The sequence below is a fragment of the Rana temporaria genome, chromosome 3 (genome assembly GCF_905171775.1).
Source record: "Rana temporaria chromosome 3, aRanTem1.1, whole genome shotgun sequence".
Classification (NCBI taxonomy): Eukaryota; Metazoa; Chordata; class Amphibia; order Anura; family Ranidae; genus Rana; species Rana temporaria.
Genome location: NC_053491.1, coordinates 399,568,326 through 399,591,525, shown reverse-complemented (window position 1 = coordinate 399,591,525; position 23,200 = coordinate 399,568,326). Strand labels below are relative to the sequence as shown.

The window sequence follows — 23,200 nt, the reverse complement described above, 5'->3', positions numbered from 1 at the left end:
CCAACAGATATTAGGATAATTTTGTACAGTTTGGCCTCCTATTGTTATGTATACAGATGTTAAGAACGGTAGTAAGCAATGTTTAACCACTTACCCCCCGGACCATATTGCTGGTCAAAGACCAGAGCACTTTTTGCGATTCGGGACTGCATCGCTTTAACTGACAATTGCGCGGTCGTGCGTCGTGGCTCCCAAACAAAATTGGCGTCCTTTTTTTCCCACAAATAGAGCTTTCTTTTGGTGGTATTTGATCACCTCTGCGGTTTTTATTTTTTGCGCTATAAACAAAAATAGAGCGACAATTTTGAAAAAAATGAATATTTTTTACTTTTTGCTGTAATAAATATCCCCCAAAAATATATAAAAAAACATTTTTTTTCCTCAGTTTATGCCGAGACGTATTCTTCTACGTATTTTTCGTAAAAAAAATCGCAATAAGCGTTTATTGATTGGTTTGCGCAAAAGTTATAGCGTTTACAATATAGGGGGTATTTTTATGTCATTTTTATTAATATATTTTTTTTACTAGTAATGGCGGCGATCAGCGATTTTTTTTCGGTACTGCGACATTATGGCGGACACTTCGGACACTTTTGACACATTTTTGGGACCAGTGGCATTTTTATAGCGATCAGTGCTATAAAAATGCATTGGATTACTATAAAAATGCCACTGGCAGTGAAGGGGTTAACACTAGGGGACGGGGAAGGGGTTAAGTATGTCCCTGGGTGTGTTCTTACTGTGGGGGGGGGGGGTGGCCTCACTAGGGGAAACACTGATCCTCTTTTCATACATTGTATGAACAGAAGATCAGCATTTCCCCCGCTGACAGGACCGAGAGCTGTGTGTTTACACACACAGCTCCCGGTCCCCGCTCTGTAACGAGCGATCGCGTGTGCCCGGCGGCGATCGCGCCCGCCGGGCACACGCACGGGAGTCGGGGGCGAGCGGGGGGCGCCCCTAGTGGCCGCTCTAGGAGCTGACGTTATACTACGTGCTCTCGCCCAGGAGAGCCGACCTGCCGCCGTAGAATGACGGCGGCTGGTCGGCAAGTAGTTAATGGGATTATGGGAGGAATGGTGGTAGTGTGTTTATACCCAGTGGGGCAGATCCACAAAAGGATTACACCGGCATATCTATTGATATGCCGGCGTAATTTTAAATTTCCTGTGTCGTATCTTTGTTTTGTATCCACAAAACAAGATACGACGGCATCTGGGATCGATCCGACAGGCGTACGCCGTCGGATCTTAAATGCAATTTTTCGGTGGCCGCTAGGTGGCGTTTCCGCTTTGAGTATGCAAATTAGCTATTTCCGACGATCCACGAACGTACGAGCGCCCGTTGAATTTTTTTACGTCGTTTCCGTTTGGCTTTTTCCGGCATATAGTTAAAGCTGCTATATGGTGGCGTACTCAATGTTAAGTATGGCCGTCGTTCCCGCGTCTAATTTTTTATTTTTTGCGTAGTTTGCATAAGTCGTTCGTGAATAGGAATGTGACGTCATTTACTTTCACGTCGAATCCAATAACGTCCTTGCGGCGTACTTTGTCGCAATGCATCCTGGGATATTTTAAGGACGGCGCATGCACCGTTCAAAAAAACGTTGTTTACGTCGGGTCACAACGTATTTGCATAGAACACGCCCCCATCACTCCCATTTGAAATTGCGCGCCCTTACGCCGCAATAGACACACTACGCCGCCGTAACTTACCGCACTGATTCTTTGAGGATTCACAAGAAGAAAAAGTAAGTTACAGCGGCATAGTGTATCTTAGATATGCTACACCTGCCTAAAGATAGGCAGATCTTTGTGGATCTGCCCCAGTGCCTTCAGCTTGTAATAATAATTGCACTACATGGATGTCAAATCCATTAAAGTTTGGGTTTAGGAATAATATAAATTATAGTTTGCACATTTCTTTTTAAAACAAGGTGATTTGGGTATTTGAACTGATCATATCTAGTTGTGTTTTACGTTGTACTTTCAATGACATTTAGGCGCCTTTCACGCGGACGGCTGTTTTGCCGCAGTTAAAAGCATGTAAATGTTCTGTGAAATTCAAAGCTCCAGGCACTGCGATTAGCTGCATTTGTACATTGTGAGGTTACATGCGGCCACATTTAGCTGCGGTAGTCATTCCCATAGCAACCCTTTTTAATTTTTTTGATTATGATGTGCTTCCTGTTCTTTTTTTTTTTTTCTCGCGCTGCTATCCGCAGTTGACACAAAAGACTGCGATTACCTGTGGTTATTTGCATATAGCTGCGCTAAATCGCTCCTGGACGCATTCAATTCAATTTTTTCTATTCGCACCAAACCGCATGTAACAAAATCGCAGCTAAACGCTGTGTGTGAATGGGGCCATAGGAAAGCATTGTGTGCTTTTAGCTGCGGTAGAAAACTAGAAAACCTGCAGCTAAAAGCACCATTCTATCCGTCCGTGTGAAAGGGGCCTTAAATTATATTTTCCATTATGTAATGTGTTTAAGTATGAGCTTTAGTGACATCATTCATTGTATGTTTTATTATTAACAACGTTAAAACGTTGTATCAAACTGTTTTCCATATATTCATGTTTTTCTTTACATAATTATAGCCATGAAACCTTGGTTATCGTAAATTAGCTTAATAGGTGTCATACCCATCATTTTACTTTAAAATTACCATATATAGTTTTTTATTTGGATAAAAAAATTTGTTTTTCACATACTGTATACAGTGCCTTGAAAAAGTATTCATACCCATTGGAATTTGGAACATGACAAAATGTGGAAAATTTCAAAGGGTGTGAATTCTTTTTTAGTCGTCACCTGCCGCAAGCGTTCACGGAGAAGTGTGTGCAAGGTTATCTGCACTTTGTAGGAATAAAACTTGCTTTTGCATATTTAGTAAAAAGGCCACTTAAAAGTGTTAAAATGTAGTTAAAAACAGGACTTATTTATATCTGCCCTTCTGCTCTCTATAAACACTCCTACGCACTAGAGGAAGTGTATTTTGAAACCTGTTGTTTGGCCACTTCCTTAAAAGATTCTACAGCCAAAAGTCAGATGTTATTTCAGCCTCAGTCTGTGTAATGAGGCATAGACTGGCAGGGTGTTGACTATGAAGACAAAGGATTAATATTCACATTTATATAATTTAATTGAATTTATTTAGTCAAGTAATATTAGATTCTTATTCACCTTCTTTGGATCAACCACACTTTTGCTTTCCTTGTGCAGCAGTCCGAACGGTCAGCATGATGACCAGTGATCAATCCTTGTCGGCTGGGCGCCTTCACAATTCCATGGAGAAGCCAGTCAAGAGTGGTTGGCTTAAGAAGCAACAGAAGAGCATAGTTAAGAACTGGCATCAAAAATATTTTGCCCTAAAGGGGCAACATCTCTGGTACTACAAAGATGAAGACGACAGCAAACCACAGGTAAGACCAATATCCAGAGTATTCCTACCCACCTCTGTCCATTGTTACCTGCATGTTTAAGGGTAGTGATTTCAAGAATTTGTAAAGTTCTAACTTTTTTTTAGTTTTGGACAGAATAGGGAATGGTTCAAACCCCATACAAGTTTTCTGATGTCTGTGTCCCAATGGGGAAATTTTCCATCACTTCCTGTATCCAGATACAACAAGATCTGAAATGAGATCTCTCTGAATTAAGAGAAATCATTTCTGAGGCCCCGTACACACGTCCGAGAAACTCGACTAGCAAAACACATCGTTTTGCTCGTCGAGTTCCTTGTGAAGCCGCCGAGGATCTCCGCCAGCCAAATTTCCCCATTGACTAACGAGGAAATAGAGAACATGTTCTCTATTTGGCTCGACGAGTTCCTCGTCGGTTTCCTCGGCCAAAAGTGTACACACGATCGGTTTCCTTGGCAGAATACGGCTCCCATCGAGTTTCTGGCTAAATTCTGCCGAGAAACTCGGTCGTGTGTACGGGGCCTAAGACAATTGTCACCTGAACAAGTGCTCCAGTCCGATTTTCCCTCTATTCCTGACCCAGAGACAATCCATCATTTTAGCTTTTCATGCACTTTTAGTCCTGGATCTGAATATAATGGTCACCATGACAAATATAGAGAATGAATTTCCCCGCTTTGGACACAGACAGTGAGTATTTTGGTAACTCTTCCCTGCTGTATCCAAATTAAAAAAACAACAACATTTTTTTTAATGTTTGTATAGCCAATATGTGTCTGCATTTTTCTTGTTGTTTTATCTGATGCTTTAGTAATTTCATTACCTATGAGTACTCTATAGCAGGGGTCTCCAAACTTTCTAAACAAAGGGCCAGTTTACTGTCCTTCAGACTTTAGGGGGGCCAGACTGTAACTATTGGAAGTAGAAAAGGTCCTAACGTCAGTGGGAAAACATAATGCCCCATTGTTTGTTTTAGTGGGAGTAATGGGGCGCCATCTTTGGTGTCATTGGGATAAATCATGCCCCATCATAGGTGTCATTGGGAAGAATTGTGCCCTATTGTTGGTATCATTGGGAAGAATTGTGCCTCATTGTTGGTATCAGTAAATGAAATAGTGCCCCAAGGGCCAGATAAAAACAAGCAAAGGGCCACATCTGGCCCCCGGGCCGCAGTTTGGAGACCACTGCTCTATAGTGCTGCCTTATCTGTGACAGCTACTATTGCTCTGTGATAAAGAGTAGTATTGAACTCAGTATGAAGAGTTATTATTGTTATCACCATAGCTCTCTTAAAATACTACCATGTAGTCACATGCTTAGAAGATTTTCCTTGTAATTTATTTAAAGTAGAAGTATGGCCAATGTTATGTCATATATACTTCTCCTGTAGGTCACACAGGAGTGCACTTACCGTAGTTCTGCACTCCTGTGACCTGTTTTCGACCAACAGCTGGCTAAAGCCCTTTGTTGGCTGATGTCACTCAGCTGGTTCAGGCTCTGAAAAGGTTCCAACCATATGGTTGGGATAAACCCAGATGCCTGGACCAGCAGCTGGCTCAGCCTCTCAGCAATCTGCTGAGAGCCTGAGCCAGTACCTCTTGCAACCTTAACAGCCCCTCTCCATCTCCAGTGAGCGCTGGAGGGGAGAGCAGAGAGCCAGTGACTGAAAGTCTTGGCTCTCTGCTCAGAGCCGAGGGGAGAACTCAGCGATCAGCAGTGTTTGAGCACCATAGGCGTGCACACAGGGTTTGTCAGGTGTGCCCAGGCACACCCTAATCACCCTGTGCAGCATAGATTCCCCCTACTGCCCTAGCCCCCCTTCCCCTGTGCTGCTGCTGGCTTCCCTCCTCTGCTCTCCCAGTGGCTGATGCTGTGGGGATGTTTTAGGATGAATGGGGGAAGGGGCAGGTAAATATGTAGTTTGCTGACCTCTTCCCTTTCTTAATGAACATAGTTAGCAATCAGTAGTTTGTGTTTGAGCTTTGGGGTGCATACCTTAATGCAATAGGCTGCACACACCTATGTTAATCACTCAGTTCTTACTGCAGAGCCAGCTGGGGACAGATGCAGCATCAGATCGATGCTGCATCCACCTAGGTGATTATTCTCTTTGAATCTTAATTCTTTGTGAAAATTCTAGATTGCACCACTTCTTATCCTGGACTTTGTAACAAATAAAAACCAACATTATCCACAATATGCAACAGAGTGGCGAGCGATCAGTCCCACTGTGCTGCAAAGGTTAATGCCTATTGCACCTGCATGTGCTCCATAAAACTTTTTATATGCATTTCATTCTGTAGGAAAGTCCATAAATAGATGGAGTAGAAAAGAAAAACGTTTATCCACAGAGAAGCACGCTTTCCATAGATAAGGAACCCTAAAGCCAATTGTTTTAACCTTTTTGAAAAGAAAAACTTTTACAGTAAAAATTTGTGATTAAATAAACAAATGACTAGATATTTCCATCCATCCATTTTTCTTTTTCATAAAATTCAAATGAACAGAAAAAAAAAAAAAAACTGACAGTGGAACCAGCATTACACAAGGGACCTTCATATTTTTTAACAGTCATTTAAACAGTTTTGTAAAGGGCAGGAGAATATGCTTTCGTCTTCACACATTACAATGATCACAATAACAGGCGGATACAGTTTTATATGGTAGCTGAAGACCATCTTTACAAACCCTAATTATACAACCTTTCCCAGCCACAACTTTCACAAAATAAGTATTCAATTTTATCTGTAATGTCTCTGTGAGGGGGGATTTGGCTGCAGTTCTTCTACGTAAATAAATAAAGTCTACACAGGGGTGGACTGACAACTCATGGGGCCCTCATGTGGCAATAGGAGATTATGGGGCCCCCGGGCAATAGGAGATTATGGGGCCCCCGGGCAATAGGAGATTATGGGGCCCCCGGGCAATAGGAGATTATGGGGCCTCCGGGCAATAGGAGATTATGGGACCCCCAGGCAATAGGAGATTATGGGGCCCCCAGGCAATAGATTATGGGGCCACACAGTATACACACACACACACACACACACACATACAGTATACATACACAGTATACACACACAGACACACAATATACACACACACAATATACACACACAGTATACATACAGATTACACATACACACACTGAAAAGGTAATGGAGATTCTTGGGATTTAAAAAAAAACACAGATTTTTATATATTGTCCCTGGTTTTACTGAGGCTGGCAACCCTGATGGGCCCCCTAGTGGCATGGGGCCCTCGGGCACTGCCCGAGTGCCTATATGGTCAGTCCACCCCTGAGTCTACATCAAAAGTCTCAATATGTTGAAGACAAATCCGTAGTTTGTTGCAGAGAACATAACACCACATACTGTAGGTAGAAATGTCCATGTTGTGTATGTGAGCCAATCTTATTTGGGGAAAATATGTTGTACGAGTACAAAAGCTAAGACTGCTCTTTTCTAGTATGCAATTACTGTTTCTAGTGCAATTACTGTTCATTTTTATTATTATAGAATTGATATTTATAATACAATACAAAAAAATAAATAAAAAAATCTTAGCCTTTTTCTAAATTACCTGCACAGTCCATGAGTTCCAGAATTGCAAGAGCAAAGATGTATTAACATCTTCATAACTAGGGAGCATTTTGTATTTTTTGTGACTACAGCATTGCTGATCAGAAATGTACATATTATTATTATTTTTTTTTTTATATGTAACTATGTCTTAGGTGCAGTTACTCTTATTTTGTAATGGCCACCACTCCATCTAAAACCGGCCATATACAGATTGACTTTCAAACAATTCCTGCTGCATGTCGACACTTTCTAGCTCAACAAAGAAGGATTTTTGACTTATCGGAAAAATTATTTTCTTGGAGTACAGTATAGGACACAGGCTCCTTTAACCACTTCAGCTTCGGAAGGTTTAATCCTCTTCATGATCAGACCATTTTTTGCGATACGGCACTGCATTATTTTAACTGACAATTGCTCGGTCGTGCGGCACTGTACCCAAATAAAATTGATGTGCTTTTTTCCCCCCAAAAATAGGTCTTTCTTTTGGTGGTAATTGATCACCTCTGCGTTTTTTTTACTCTATTAACAAAAAAAGACAGACAATTTGAGGAGAAAAAAACAATATTTTTTACTTTATATGTGCCATATATGTTATAAACATATCCAATCATTTAAAAAAAAGTCTAGTTTCTTCATCAATTTAGGTCAATATGTATTTTGCTACACGTTTATATGCTACAAAGTTATAGCGTCTACAAACAAAGGGATATTTTTATAGATTTTTTTTTTACTACGGTAGTAATGGCAGCAATCAGCAATTTATAGCGGGACTGTGACATTGTAGCGGAAAAATCAGGCACTAAGTGACACTTTTGGGGGCCAGTGACACAATACAGTGATCAGTGCACAAAAATATGCAATGTCACTGTACTAATGACACTGGCAGAGAAGGGGTTAACATCAGGGGCGATCAAAGGGTTAAACGTGTTCCTTGGGAATGCTTGCTAACTGTGTGGGGGGGGGGGGTGGACTTTGACTGGGGGAAGACAGAGATCCATGTTCCTGCTTAGCAGAAACACAATATCTCCATCTTCCCTCTCACAGAACGGCGATCTGCCCTGTTTACATAGGCACACCGCTGTTCTGCCTCTCTCAGGAACGATTGCCGGGTGCTGGTGAGCATTGGGTCCGCCGGACCTGCTGATTGTTTCCCGCTGTGTCAATCACAGAGGGAGCGAGTCAACGGCATGTACGTGATTTCACGCTGAAGGGTCTCCCTGCCGCAGTACATGTACAGTACAGACCAACAGTTTGATGTAAGGGGGGCCTCTGATGTAAGGGGGGCCTTTGTGCGGACTCTGATGTAAGGGGGGCCTCTGTGCGGACTCTGATGTAAGGGGGGCCTCTGTGCGGACTCTGATGTAAGGGGAGGCTCTGTGCGGACTCTTCCGATCTTGAAAAGTCTTAGACTGTTTTCCTCGATCCATCACTTTTCCACGCTCTATGGGCCACTTGACTGGACTTGCCCCCCAGGCCTAAGGCTGCCAGCCCTCCCCTGTATGCAAACTCCTGGATATGCACATTTGTGAGCAGGCACACATACATGTCCACAGTCGTATGCAATTTAAACTACTACTACAAATATGGAGAGCAGAGATGCACCCCAGTGAGGAAAGGCACTACCAATTAGCCCGTAGATTTTTGCCCCTTAGTCATCACAGGGTTTATTGGCAACTTGTTAACCACTTGAGGACCCCTTCACGCCGATATACGTTGGCAGAAGTGCACGGCTGGGCACAGGCACGTACAGGTACGTCACATTTAAGAGCCCAGCCATTGGTCATGCAGGCACCGCCGGCGACACGCTTGCAACCTAGTCCTGAGCTCCGTGACCGCGTGACCCGTGGACCCGATCGCCGCCGGTGTCCCGTGATTGGGTCACAGTAGCTGAAGAACGGGGAGAGGTGAGAGTAAACAAACCTTTCCCATTCTTCTCTGTGGCTTGTCACCGATCGTCTGTTCCCTGTCATAGGGAACGACGATCAATGACGTCACACATCCAGCCACGCCCCCTACAGTAAGAAGCACACAATAGGACACACTCAACCCCTTTAGCGCCCCCTAGTGGTTAACCCCTTCACTGCCATTGTCATTGTCAGTAATCCGTGCATTTTTATAGCACTTTTCGCTGTGAAAATGACAATGGTCCCAAAACTGTGTCAAAAGTGTCCGATGTGTCCTCCATAATGTTGCAGTCACAAAGAAAATCGCTGATCACCGCCATTACTAGTAAAAAAAAAAATATTAATAAAAATGCCATAAAACTATCCCCTATATTTTAAACGCTATAACTTTTGCGCTATAACTTTTGCGCAAACCAATAAACCAATAAATAATAATAAAAAATACGTAGAAGAATACGTATCGGCCTAAACTGAGGAAACATTTTTTTTTTATATATTTTTTGGGGATATTTATTATAGCAAAAAGTAAAAAATATTGAATTTTTTAAAACATTGTCGCTCTATTTTTGTTTATAGCGCAAAAAAATAAAAACCGCAGAGGTGATCAAATACCACCAAAGGAAAGCTATATTGTGGGAAAAAAGGACGCCAATTTTGTTTGGGAGCCACGTCGCACGACCGCGCAATTGTCAGTTAAAGGGACGCAGTGCCGAATCGCAAAAAGGGGCCAGGTCCTTTACCTGCATAATGGTCCGGGTCTTAAGTGGTTAAAAGAAGTACGTTAATATCTTTACCAATATTTCTAAGAACAGACCAGGACAACACAGAGAGGCATAGGCAATTCTATAATTCTATAATAACTCATAATAATCAGATTTCAGTTAACTGACATCAGATTACTTTAAAATTATTATGGTTGTAATTAATTTGCACATTGATCTTTGTCTAAATTTGTTTAATATTGTCAGTGGTACTGAGCTCAGGGAACACTGAAATAATATAATGTAAAGAAATTTGATAGAGCTCAATGTCTGCCAGCAGGTATAATAGAGTTTTGACCATCAATATACTTATTCTGTAGAAGCATGTCATTTTAATATCGTATTTCTCATAGTAAAAGTGAAAACGGATTATAACAATGTACTTATTTACTTTCTTTAGAGGTTTACAAAAAATGAGATATTACAAATTACAGTAATGCTTAAATATTAAGTTTCACTTTACCGTAAACAAATGAGGAAACAGAAGAAACCTGTTTAATTGCTTTGCATTCCTTCAATTCTGCACATATTTGTTGTACATTCCACTGCTCAACTGATATTGTTGGTTCCAAACATATGTTTATCTTTGATCAGTTCTCTTAAAGTGGTTGTAAACCCAACCACACATCTTGCACCTACAGGTAAGCCTAGATTAAGGCTTACCTGTAGGTGCAAGAAATATATTTACAGTAATTACAGGTGCAGATGTCTACGACGCATGTCCGTAGACAACGGCGCAGGCGCACTGAAAGTGACGTTTTTCTTAATGGCATAACCAGGGTTAACCACTTCCGGACCGCCGCATGTACATTTACGTCGGCAGAATGGCACGGACAGGCACATTGGCGTACCTGTACGTCCCTGCCTAGACGTGGGTCGGGGGTCCGATCGGGACCCCCCCGGTGCATGCGGCGGTTCCCGTAGCTTCAGGAGCGATCCGGGACGAGGGCGTGGCTATTTGTTTCTAGCCGCTCCCTCGCGATCGCTCCCCGGAGCGGAAGAACGGGGAGAGCCGTATGTAAACACGGCTTCCCCGTGCTTCACTGTGGCGGCGTATCGATCGAGTGATCCCTTTTATAGGGAGACTCGATCGATGACGTCAGACCTACAGCCACACCCCCCTACAGTTGTACACACACTAGGTGTACCCTAACTCCTACAGCGCCCCCTTGTGGTTAACTCCCAAACTGCAACTGTCATTTTCACAATAAACAATGCAATTTAAATGCATTTTTTGCTGTGAAAATGACAATGTTCCCAAAAATGTGTCAAAATTGTCCGAAGTGTCTCCGCCATAATGTCGCAGTCACGAAAAAAATTGCTGATCGCCGCCATTAGTAGTAAAAAAAAAAATAATAATAATAAAACTATCCCCTATTTTGTAAACGCTATAAATTTTGCGCAAACCAATCGATAAACGCTTATTGCGATTTTTTTACCAAAAATAGGTAGAAGAATACGTATCGGCCTAAACTGAGGAGAAAAAATGTATATATGTTTTTGGGGGATCTTTATTATAGCAAAAAGTAAAAAATATTGCATTTTTTTCAAAATTGACGCTCTATTTTTGTTTATAGCGCAAAAAATAAAAACCGCAGAGGTGATCAAATACCAAAGAAAGCTCTATTTGTGGGGAAAAAAAGGACGCCAATTTTGTTTGGGAGCTACGTCGCACGACCGCGCAATTGTCTGTTAAAGCGACGCAGTGCCGAATTGTAAAAACCCCTTGGGTCATTTAGCAGCATATTGGTCCGGTCCTTAAGTGGTTAATGTCGTATTTACGCGCATGCGCGGGGACCTGCCGGTCCCGTGCGCATCCGCGGGAGTGACGTCATCAATGTTTCGGCCAATCACAGTGCCGGAGCGGCGAAAGCAGGAAGTATCTGCGAGGGGACATGGCGGCGGCGGGGAACAAGGAGGGCTTCGATATCAGGTAAGTGCCACATAATGAGCTAGTATGCCATGCATACTAGCTCATTATGCCCTTCTCTTGCAGGTTTTTTTCCCCCCTGTTTTTTTTGGGGGGGGGGGGGTTTACTTTTTCTTTAGGGCTCGTACACACTATGAAAATCGGGCAAACATTTTCGTCCAAAGAATTTTCGTATGAAAAATCTGAAAAGAAAGGCTGTGTATGATCAGAAGCAATAAACAACAACAAAAAAGAAAGCCTTTGTTGTACTAGACATTTCGTACAAATTTTCGTTTATTGGTTCAGATTTGCTGTGAAATAACAAGGAAAATCGGATGATCATTCGTCCGATTTTCTTATAGTGTGTATCCAGCTTTACAGTAGAGTATTGTACTGTGTTACCAAGGGTAGTAGTAGGGAAGTAACAATGTAGTCAATATCTTTCGTATGGATAACAATATGATTTGGAATGCAAACGTTTGAAAACATTTAGGGGTCTATTTATATACATATATATATTGTGACGCTATGCGAGGTGCGATACATGATCATAGGTACATTTCACCTCGCATACGTTCTATCATGAGAGAATGAACCGGAATCCATTCCGGGTTTTACAGCCTCTGGGCCTGGCTAGGGTTCCGGTCCGGATGTTTGGGTCCACTGGAGTCCACAATCAGCTGGACTTTAAATGTCCAGGAAGAGAGCACAACAGGGCTCTGGCTTGAAACTCAAGAAGGGACCTGAGTGAGGGGAGCGCTGAGAGCTGGACTGAAAAGGTTTGCTTTACTACATGTTTTGTGGGTGTCAGGGACTAGCCCCACACTGTATAGAGAGGAGATCCTGTTTGTTTAGTTTAGCGCCGGACGGCAAGGATTTAATTTATTGTTTTGTTTATTTTAATCTGCAAACCGTTTATAAATAAAATCTGGCATCCGCCAGACTTAAAAGAAAGTGCCTGCTTACAGACTGTGATTTCAGAAAAGGTGATCCCCACGAGCTAATCCCTCACACGTGGTGGAGAATGCGGGCACTTTTCTGAAAATGGAAGAAATGTTAAAGGCCCTGCTACAGGCCAATGCAGCCCAGCGGGAAACAAACCGCCATATCGCAGAGGCGGCTGCAGCACAACACCGCCAAGTCGCAGAGGCCGTTGCAGCACAACACCGCCAAGTCGCAGAGGCCGTTGCAGCACAACACGCTGCCCAGCAGGAGATGAACCGACAGTTCGCCGAAGCTCTGTTAGCGGAACCAAAGATTGTACGTGCTTCCTACCACCTGCAAAAGATGACACCGGCGGATGATGTTGAGGCGTACATGGCGACTTTCGAGAGAGTCGCTGACCGCGAAGGATGGCCAAAAGAGCAGTGGGCGGGACTATTGGCCCCATTCCTAACAGGAGAACCCCAAAAGGCCTATTTTGACCTAGAACCAGATAAGATCCTGGACTATGCGACTCGCTATCCTGAGGCCATACCCTTGCGTAACACCTCCGCCAAGGTTATTGCCAAGGAATTAGTCCAGGTGTTTAGTCGAGTGGGGATCCCAAAAGAGATCTTGACCAATCAAGGCACCCCTTTTATGTCAAGGGTTACCAAGGAATTGTGTAGATTGTACAAAATCTCCCATCTCCGTACTTCTGTCTACCACCCCCAGACAGATGGTCTGGTCGAAAGGTTTAATAAAACATTGAAGAGTATGTTGAAAAAGGTGGTCGACAAGGATGGGAGAGACTGGGATTTTTTGCTACCATATCTCATGTTTGCCATACGAGAGGTTCCACAGGCCTCCACAGGCTATTCCCCCTTTGAGCTCTTGTATGGTAGGCATCCCAGGGGCCTGCTAGATATTGCTAAAGAAACGTGGGAAGGAGAGGTCAGCCCATATAGGAGCATCATAGAGCATGTCTCCTTGATGCAGGACCGAATCGCAGCCGTTCTGCCCCTAGTACGGGAACATATGGAGCGAGCCCAGGAGGCCCAAAGGAGGGTCTATAACCGGGGTGCCAAGGTCCGTACTTTTAACCCGGGGGACAGAGTGTTGGTACTGGTTCCCACGGTAGAAAGTAAGTTTTTAGCCAAGTGGCAGGGTCCCTTTGAGGTTGTCCAAAGGGTGGGGGAGGTAAACTACAAAGTCTACCAGCCAGGGAAAAGGAAACCACACCAAATTTACCATGTAAATCTCTTAAAGCCCTGGAAGGACAGAGAGACTTTACTGGCCACGTCCCCACTTCCAACAGACCGGATACCCGTGATACCTGACGTTCCCATCACGGATTCCCTGTCCGTAGCACAGCAAAGTGACGTTAGGGCATTCGTGCAGAAAAATAGAGACTTTTTCTCCCCCTTACCCGGACTGACCAACACGATCCAACATGACATAGTGGCGGAACCAGGGGTTCGGGTAAATGTAAAACCATATAGAATTCCAGAGGCCCGGCGAGAGGCAGTTGCGGAAGAAATAAAAAATATGTTAGAGTTGGATGTGATCGAGGAGTCTCACAGTGAGTGGTCAAGTCCCATAGTGCTGGTCCCAAAACCTGATGGCAGTATCAGGTTTTGTAATGACTTTAGAAAACTTAACAATGTGTCCAAATTTGACGCCTACCCGATGCCCCGGGTCGACGAACTTGTGGACAGGTTGGGACAGGCTCGCTACATAACGACCCTAGACCTAACGAAAGGTTATTGGCAGATACCGCTTACTGAATCGGCCAAGGAGAAGACTGCCTTTTCCACTCCTGAGGGCTCGTTTCAGTATAAGCGGATGCCGTTTGGTCTGCACGGAGCCCCTGCATCATTCCAGCGAATGATGGACAAAATTTTGAGACCACATCGCTCGTATGCAGCGGCGTACTTGGACGATGTGGTCATCCACAGCCCAGATTGGGAATCGCACCTGCTCCGTGTACAAGCGGTCGTAGATTCCCTTAGGGAAGCACGTCTCACGGCCAATCCAAAGAAATGTGCCATAGGCCTGGAGGAGGCCAAATACCTTGGGTACGTTATTGGCCGGGGGATGGTCAAGCCGCAGACCAATAAGATTGAGGCAATTAAAAAATGGCCCCAACCAGTCAATAAAAAACAAGTGAGGGCCTTCCTGGGCATTACGGGTTATTACAGGCGTTTCATACCCAATTTTGCCACCATTGCCGCCCCCTTGACCGATCTAACAAAGGGTAAGGGGTCGGTCATGGTCAAATGGAACCCTGAAGCCGAGGAGGCATTTCAGAAGTTAAAACAGGCTCTTTTTATGGTACCCGTACTAGTAACCCCGGATTTTAGCCAGGAGTTTGTTATACAGACGGACGCCTCTGAGGTGGGACTAGGGGCCGTACTGTCACAGATCAGGGATGGTGAGGAGCACCCAGTGGTATACCTGAGCAGGAAGCTGAACAAGCACGAGAAAAATTATGCCATCGTAGAAAAGGAGTGTCTCGCCATTAAGTGGGCCTTAGACTCCCTGAGGTATTACCTACTGGGGAGGTCATTTAAGCTGGTCACAGACCATGCTCCCCTGAAGTGGATGTGTGATAACAGGGAGAAAAATGCTCGTGTGACAAGGTGGTTCCTGGCTCTACAGCCTTTTAAATTTACGGTGGAGCATAGGCCAGGGAAGCTCCAAAATAATGCAGATGCCCTCTCCCGTGTGCACTGTATGGTTGGGTCAAGTGCTCAGCCGCAGGGGCTTGAGCAGAGGGGGAGGATATGTGACGCTATGCGAGGTGCGATACATGATCATAGGTACATTTCACCTCGCATACGTTCTATCATGAGAGACTGAACCGGAATCCATTCCGGGTTTTACAGCCTCTGGGCCTGGCTAGGGTTCCGGTCCGGATGTTTGGGTCCACTGGAGTCCACAATCAGCTGGACTTTAAATGTCCAGGAAGAGAGCACAACAGGGCTCTGGCTTGAAACTCAGGAAGGGACCTGAGTGAGGGGAGCGCTGAGAGCTGGACTAAAAAGGTTTGCTTTACTGCATGTTTTGTGGGTGTCAGGGACTAGCCCCACACTGTATAGAGAGGAGATCCTGTTTGTTTAGTTTAGCGCCGGACGGCAAGGATTTAATTTATTGTTTTGTTTATTTTAATCTGCAAACCGTTTATAAATAAAATCTGGCATCCGCCAGACTTAAAAGAAAGTGCCTGCTTACAGACTGTGATTTCAGAAAAGGTGATCCCCACGAGCTAATCCCTCACAATATATATATATATATATATATATATATATATATATATATATATATATATATATATATATATATATATATATATATATAAAAAATTGCATAGCTATTCATCTGGTGAAACTGGCATGTACATTCATTTGGCACGGATGGGGCAAAATCTAATGTTCTCAAGCTATTACCTTTGAAAGTTAAATGCTTTTCATTCATGAAAAATTTGTGGCTTGCTTAAATTTCATATTTTGGCATAGGAAACCATTTTAGGGCTTATGCACAAGGATAAATACAATGCATCAAGACCCACACTGTGCACAGTTTATACGGATCTGAAGTATTGTATGCAATGGGTCCTTTCACACAGATGCAGTTTGGTCAACAGCATTTAGCTGAGCAAACCAAAACAATAAAACAACTTTAACGTCCTTGTCCCATCGTACCTGCCTAAAAATCTGCTCTGTGGTTAACTTACCCCAAGATCTATCTGGTCTGCCTTGGTAATATCCGATATGCAGATGTTATGAATACAGGCTTTTATATGTTGGAGATGTTTGTTCTCCTACATAAGTAGATACAAAAAAACTCTCTATAAATGTGTCCAGTTTTTTGCTAAGGTCATTGGGCACTATGGGCACCATCAGCATTTTGGACATGGAAATTAAATTTAAGCATTGTGTTTAATTATTTTTCTTTCTTTTTTTCTTTGTGTTTTTAATGTGTTTTACTTTGTTTATTGACCATGTAAGGAATCCAAAGGACCCCTTTACTAGTTATTGGGATCCCGGGGATGGGGGGCTGCACTATTACTTGTGTTGAAAATTTATGTCTACTTTCATTTTTTTTCTACTGCATTTTTGTGCAGTAAATAATATGCTGTTCGGCTAATAAATAAGTAAATGAAAACAGATTAGTGTGAATAGACTTTATACCATGTGGTTTCCCCTGCTAAATAACAATTAGCTGATGACCTTTACTTATATGGATTATTTTGCAATGAGTAATGATTAATTATATTATCTAATAATACATGTCCTGTATTTCTTATTATGTGATATGGAGAAGCACATTACTCACATAGAAAGTAACAGCTATGAGGGGCTTACCAGCTACCAGGAATGTACAGACATCTCATGGGTAAAGAAGACAAAAAAGATTGCCAAAGCAATATATTTTCATGACCATTTTGACACCTGGGTACATATTCCTGGGTAACAACATTGTTTTAGACATCCAACAAAAATGAATCCTAATAAAAGCTGTAAAAAAAAAAAAAAAAAAAAAAATGAAATGTGTGCAACGAGGAAACATTTAGGGCCAGATTCTGGTAGAATCTGCGGCGGCGTAGCGTAAGCCATTTACACTACGCCGCCGCAAATTACTGGAGCAAGTGCCGTATTCTCCAAGCACTTGCTCCGTAATTTGCGGCGGCGTAGTGTAAATGGCTCGGCGTAAGCGTGCGTAATTCAAAGGGGGCGGCTTGTATTTAAATTAAGCGCGCCCCCGCGACGATCGAACTGCGCATGCGCCGGGCATAAAAATGCTCCAGCTCACGACGGAAAACGTCAATGACGCCGACGTGAGCGTCATTGACGTAAAGTCGTATTCGAGAACGACTTACGAAAACGACGTTAACGACAGAAAAAGACGACGCTGACCCGACGCCATACTTAACATGGCTTACGACGGACCTTCGCAAACTTGCCCCTCATATAGCAGGGGCAAGTTTACGCTTACGGAAACGTCGTAAATTCATTGCGTCGTCCGCGCGTACGTTCGGGAATCGCCATAAATAGCTAATTTGCATAGACGACGGGGAAAACGACGAGGCGACACCTAGCGGCGGGAAAAAAAATTGCATTTAAGATCTGACAGCGTAACAGCCTTACGCCTGTCAGATCTAAGGGATATCTATGCGTAACTGATTCTAAGAATCAGTCGCATAGATACGCCGGGCCAGATTAGGACTTACGACGGCGCAAATGGTGTTGCGCCATCATAAGCCTTTTAAGAATCTGGCCCTTATTTTCTGTGTTGATGTATCCGGCAATCATTCTATATTTAAATGCTATTTAGTAGCAGCCTCACAAATAATGTGGTTGGTCTATAAAGTATATCCTACACTGAAATTTACTACAGGCTTTAGTTTTGTGACACTGTAAATTTATGCCTATATATACGCCATGTGTATGTTATGCCTATATGTTCAATGCATTATCAACCTTCCTACCTGCATCTTGTGCTTTTCACCTGCAAATAATGTATAATGATCATGTAGTTTAATGGTGTAATTTGTTGTTTATAACACACAGCTTATAATGGAGTACATTTTCACATTCCAGTGACAGAAATTTCTGTTTGTGTTCAAACATAAGGAATGTGGCATGGCACTGCATAGATTAATGCATGACCTCTGTCTATAGTCTGAGAACTGATGCTGGTACAGGTGAGAGCTTCATAGTAACTAGATCCAATAGCGCATTCTCAGACACACAGAGAGCTCATTCGTGTAGATGGATTTTTTTTTATTGCATTCCCACATTTATGATGTTACACAAAACAGAAGGCAACGCATACAGTACATTGGATGTTGTGTGAACCAGAACAGAAAGTTTTGCAGGGACAAGCTAGGTGAATAAATACATGGAATCAGCCATAACACTATAATCTGCAGCCACTACATGTGAGCCCATCATTACAAGGTAAAGCAAACAAACGGCACTGAGAATATGTCCATTAACTAACATGGCTCTATTTTCTGTGCCACATCCCTAATTTTCATATCTGTAAACACCTTTGTTATTTGGTGGCAGGACTTTTGAGGCACCGTATGATAACACTAGCATTTTCATAAAAACAATGGCCCAGATTCAAGAAGCACTTGCGCCCGCGCAACCATAGGTTACGCAGCGCAAGTGCTTACTTGCTCCGGTGTAACGAGTGCTCCTGATTCAGGAACCTCGTTACACCGACTGCAGGCTAAAATCTGCGCGGCATAAGGCTCTTATGCCTCGCAGATTTTAGGCTGCATTCTTGCGGGGGCCGCTAGGGGGCGCTCCCATTGTGTATCAGCGTGTAGTATGCAAATTGCATACTACCACTGATTCACAAGCTTGCGCGGGCCCTGCGCAAGCCAGGTACAGAGTTTCCGTACGGCTACTTTTAGCGCAAGGCTGCCCCTTCTAATAGTAGGGGCAGCCAATGCTAAAGTATAGCCGGCCTTCCCGCGGCGTGAAATTTGAATTTCACGGCGTTTGCGTAAGTGAAACGTGAATGGCGCTGGATGCCATTCACGTTCACTTAGAAGCAAATGACGTCCTTGCGACATCATTTGCCGGCGGGATCATTTAACTTGCACGCGCTTACGCCGGGCAAATCGAGGGCAGCGCAAAATATTTGCGGGGACGCAGGGCAAAATCGTTGCCCTGCTCCCCCGCAAATCTCTCGCAATTCTACTTGAATCTGGGCCAATGTAGCTTTATTAGTACAAGAACATAAAAAAAATGTATTTAACATATCAAGGGCCATGTGACAAAATCTGACCAGACTCTATCACTATTTGAAACATTTATTAATAAGTCATGAAAGATACCTATATATTAATCAATTGTTTCTGTGATGGTTGTGATAGATCATACAGAGAAACGCGTTTCTGGGATTCAGAGTATTCCCTCAGAAGCTAAAGAGAGTCAAAACAGTCAAATCCACATATATATATATATATATATATATATATATATATATATATATATATATATATATATATATATATATATATATATATATATATAAAATATATATATATATATATATATATTTATATATATATATAAATCGCACAATTTTTAGCACACATTTGCTTCATTTCACCTAAACATATCTGGCACCTGAATAAGAAGTGAGGGTTAAATACTTTTTTCTGTAGCCCTGCTTCAGCAATCAGTCTCTTAAGACTGCTGCCTCTTTTACGAAATCAGTGTTTCTAGAATAGTTACTTAAATATTGCCCATGGGGTATACTGTTAATAGGAGCTCTTGAACAGGCACTGCCATCTTTTAAAATAGTGTTTTCTGTAGGTTGTTTATGATAGTGTGGTTGCTAACATTTCATCTTCTGAAACCATAATCCTATTATATAGAGTTGATATCTGATTATGGGTATAAATATATGCACATTTTTAATTAAAATCAATATTACCCCATAGTTGTATGAAACTATAGGGTTCCTCCACAGATCCTGTCCAAATTACGAGGATGTCATCTATGTATCTGTGCCATGATAATATGTTGCCCAGGTACATAAAAAAGCCCACCCTCGCTGGGCTACAATTAAGTGCTCATCTGAGCAGTATACACACCTTTCTTGGGTATAAAAAGAGCATTTTAGAGAGTCATAGTGTCTTAGAAGTAAAGATGGACAGAGGTTCACAAATCTGTGAAAAGGTACATCTTAATATTTTCAAACAATTTCAGAATGATGTTCTTCAGCATAAAATTGCACAGACTTTAGATAAACCATCATCTACAGTACATAATATCATCAAAAGATTCAGAAAATCTAGAAAAAACTCTTTGCGCAAGGGACAAGGCCGAAACCAAATATTGGATGCCTGTGATCTTTTTTATTTTACAGTATTACCTTGTATATCTCTGTATGTTGTGGTAGTTCAGGTGCTTATCTAATAGTTGCTTGAAATCATTGATGCCCCCCACTGAGACCACTGCCTGTGCTTGTCCCCCTGGTGGATGGAGGCGAGGTAAGTGTTAACCCATTCAGCTGAAGTCTATTAAGAGACACAGAAAGCACGGCAGCACAGTGCCCTAAATCACTTTCTGTCTCTACCCAAGCACCTGGCTACAACTTTGATATAACAAAGAAAACATCTGAAAGTGTACAATGCCTTTGATATTCTATAGGATTATAAAAAATAGTAATAATAAAACACTGTTACTGACAATGACACAATTTGTAGTTAGAGAGTGGGGTGTCATTGTAGATTTGGATGTCTATGGTGTTGTGTAGTGATGGGTAAATCCACTCAGATACGCTTTGTTGTCAATAAAGTGAATCTGAGCCAGTGATGCTGCATATTTTGGTGTCTAGGAGCCTCTGGTGCTGCCTTCAGGGGGCTATAGACATAAATGGGTGTAGCTGACTTTTACACAGGTATGCTCCGCTACTTGCATAAAGTGGCTCATGCATACAGATGTAAGTATTTGAATGCAGGCAGTATGTGCTTGGGACCACTGCACCTTACATCTGTATAAATGCGCAACTTCATGCTGCAATTTATTCAATTTTTTTGGATACGTTGTAATAGTTGTTAATCAAAGGCTTGCATGGTAGGCATGGAAACAGCCTCTCTGTGTGGGGAGCTCCTGAGTAGATTACCATCATAAATCAATAAAGATGTTGACTGAGAACTATGACTGCAGCATAAACCGGAAAACTCTTGAGGACCTTCACCCAACCATTGTATTTGACAGTAGAGAAATCTATGAAGAAAATTACTAAAATAATGGAGGGATGGGATTGTTCTTCTGATTCTCTCATGTGAAGTCCCTCCCTAATGCCCTATGTAAATTCCGTAAAAATTTGCTTTACTCTACACTTCCTGTCTCTAGTCCTGACCCAGTGTTGACTCCAGCATAAACTGCAAATAGCAGTAAGAATATAAGAAGTATTTTCCACTAGGGATCTCATAAAAGATCTTGGGCCTGCGTGCAGTAAAAGTGCATAATAAAAAGGGTTTGGTGTTTTGGTCAGTGAATAATATATATGTGTAGGAGGAAGATAAAATCTCAACCTGCAGCTGATTTTGCTTGTTGATGTTTCTCCACCGACCAATATTAAACAGTTTATTTATTTATTTATTTTCTTAATTATTAAGTTAATCTTTATTTGAGGGCATGCAACATAACACATCAGTATGACTTGACAGCACAGTCCTGACAAAGATTGTCAGCAGTGACATGATGGAAATGAAAATAACATAGGTTATTGTCACTAATCAAATTTTATATACGTTATGTCAATTTGGTGATGAATCATGCCTAACATGTCATATTCAATTTTAGGAAAAAAAAGAAAAAATATAACCACATGTAGAATTTTTTTTATAGGATCATGGCTCGCAAGTACATACTAAGAGGATCAGATAACCTACAGGCACACATCATTTGTAATGTAAAGGCAAGCGATGGCCCTCTTCTAAAAGGGGGCATCCTGCTCAGCTCCAAAAAAACGGCGTACAATATAGTCGGTGCATACCGAAAAGGCATTTTTTTTTTTTTTTTAAGGTGGACACACTAGTAGCCTAACGTTAGGAAGGCGTAGCGTATAAGCGATACGTAAGTTAGAGAGGCAAGTGCTGTATTCACAAAGCACTTGCGTCCTAAGTTACGGCGGCGTAGCATAAATGTGCCGGCCTAAGCGCGCCTAATTAAAATTGTGAAGAGGTGGGCGTGTTTTATGATAATGAATCGTGACCTGACGTGATTGACGTTTTTTACGAACGGCGCATGCGTCGTCCGTGGACATATCCCAGTGCACATGCTCCAAAGTACGCCACGAAGACTTATTGGTTTCGACGTGAATGTAAATTACGCCCAGCCTCATTCACAGATGACTTTACGCAAACGACGTAAACATTTTAAAATTCGACGCGGGTCCGACGTCCATACTTAACATTGGCTGCGCCATCTTTTTGGTGGAATATCTTTAGGCCTGAAAACAGCTTACGTAAACGGCGTATCTTTACTGGTGACGGCCGGGCGTACATTCATGAATAGGCGTATCTCGCTGATTTATATATTCTAGGCGTAAATCAGCGTACACGCCCCTAGCGGCCAGCGTAAATATGCAGTTAAGATGCGACGGCGTAGGAGACTTACGCTGGTCGTATCTTAGCAACATTTAAGTGTATCTCAGTTTGAGCATACGCTTAAATTTACGACGGCGCAGATTCAGAGTTACGACGGCGTACCTACTGATACGCCGGCGTAACTCTCTCTGAATCTGGCTATAGGTGTCTAGGAAGGGAAGAAGAGAGGAAAAAATATGCAAGACCAAGAGAAAAGGGGCAAGGGGGAGAGAAGGGGAAGGAAGAAAAAAAATTGTGGGGGATGGGGGTAAGGGAGCCTCTGTGGGGTTGACAGCATAAGGAACCAAGCTTCCAGAACTGAATGACTTCAGATAGTTAGGAAAATGCTAAGTATTCATCCGAAAAATTAAACGTGTCTCAACATGTACTCCTGTGAGGTGTTTCATCTGTTGTATATCGTTCACCCTAGCAAACCACTGTAATAGAAGGGTTGGGGCTTCCATATACCGGGAATACATGCCCTAGCAGCATTCAGGAGATGCTTCAGTAAAGATTTTCAGTATCTCTTACTTGACTTGGGAGTCAAACTAAGAAGCACTGCAGCAGGGTTGTCG

General features: G+C 42.5%; 1 protein-coding gene across 2 annotated transcripts in view; it reads left to right on the top strand.

Annotated features, from left to right (window-relative positions):
• The window catches only part of ARHGAP25 (Rho GTPase activating protein 25), a 155,235-nt gene that overhangs the window by 92,051 nt on the left and 39,984 nt on the right, over positions 1–23,200 (top strand). For both annotated transcript variants that reach the window (XM_040345907.1, XM_040345908.1), the window contains exon 2: positions 3,227–3,426. In XM_040345907.1, coding sequence (XP_040201841.1) covers positions 3,227–3,426 — 200 coding nt within the window. The remainder of the gene's footprint in view (positions 1–3,226; positions 3,427–23,200) is intronic.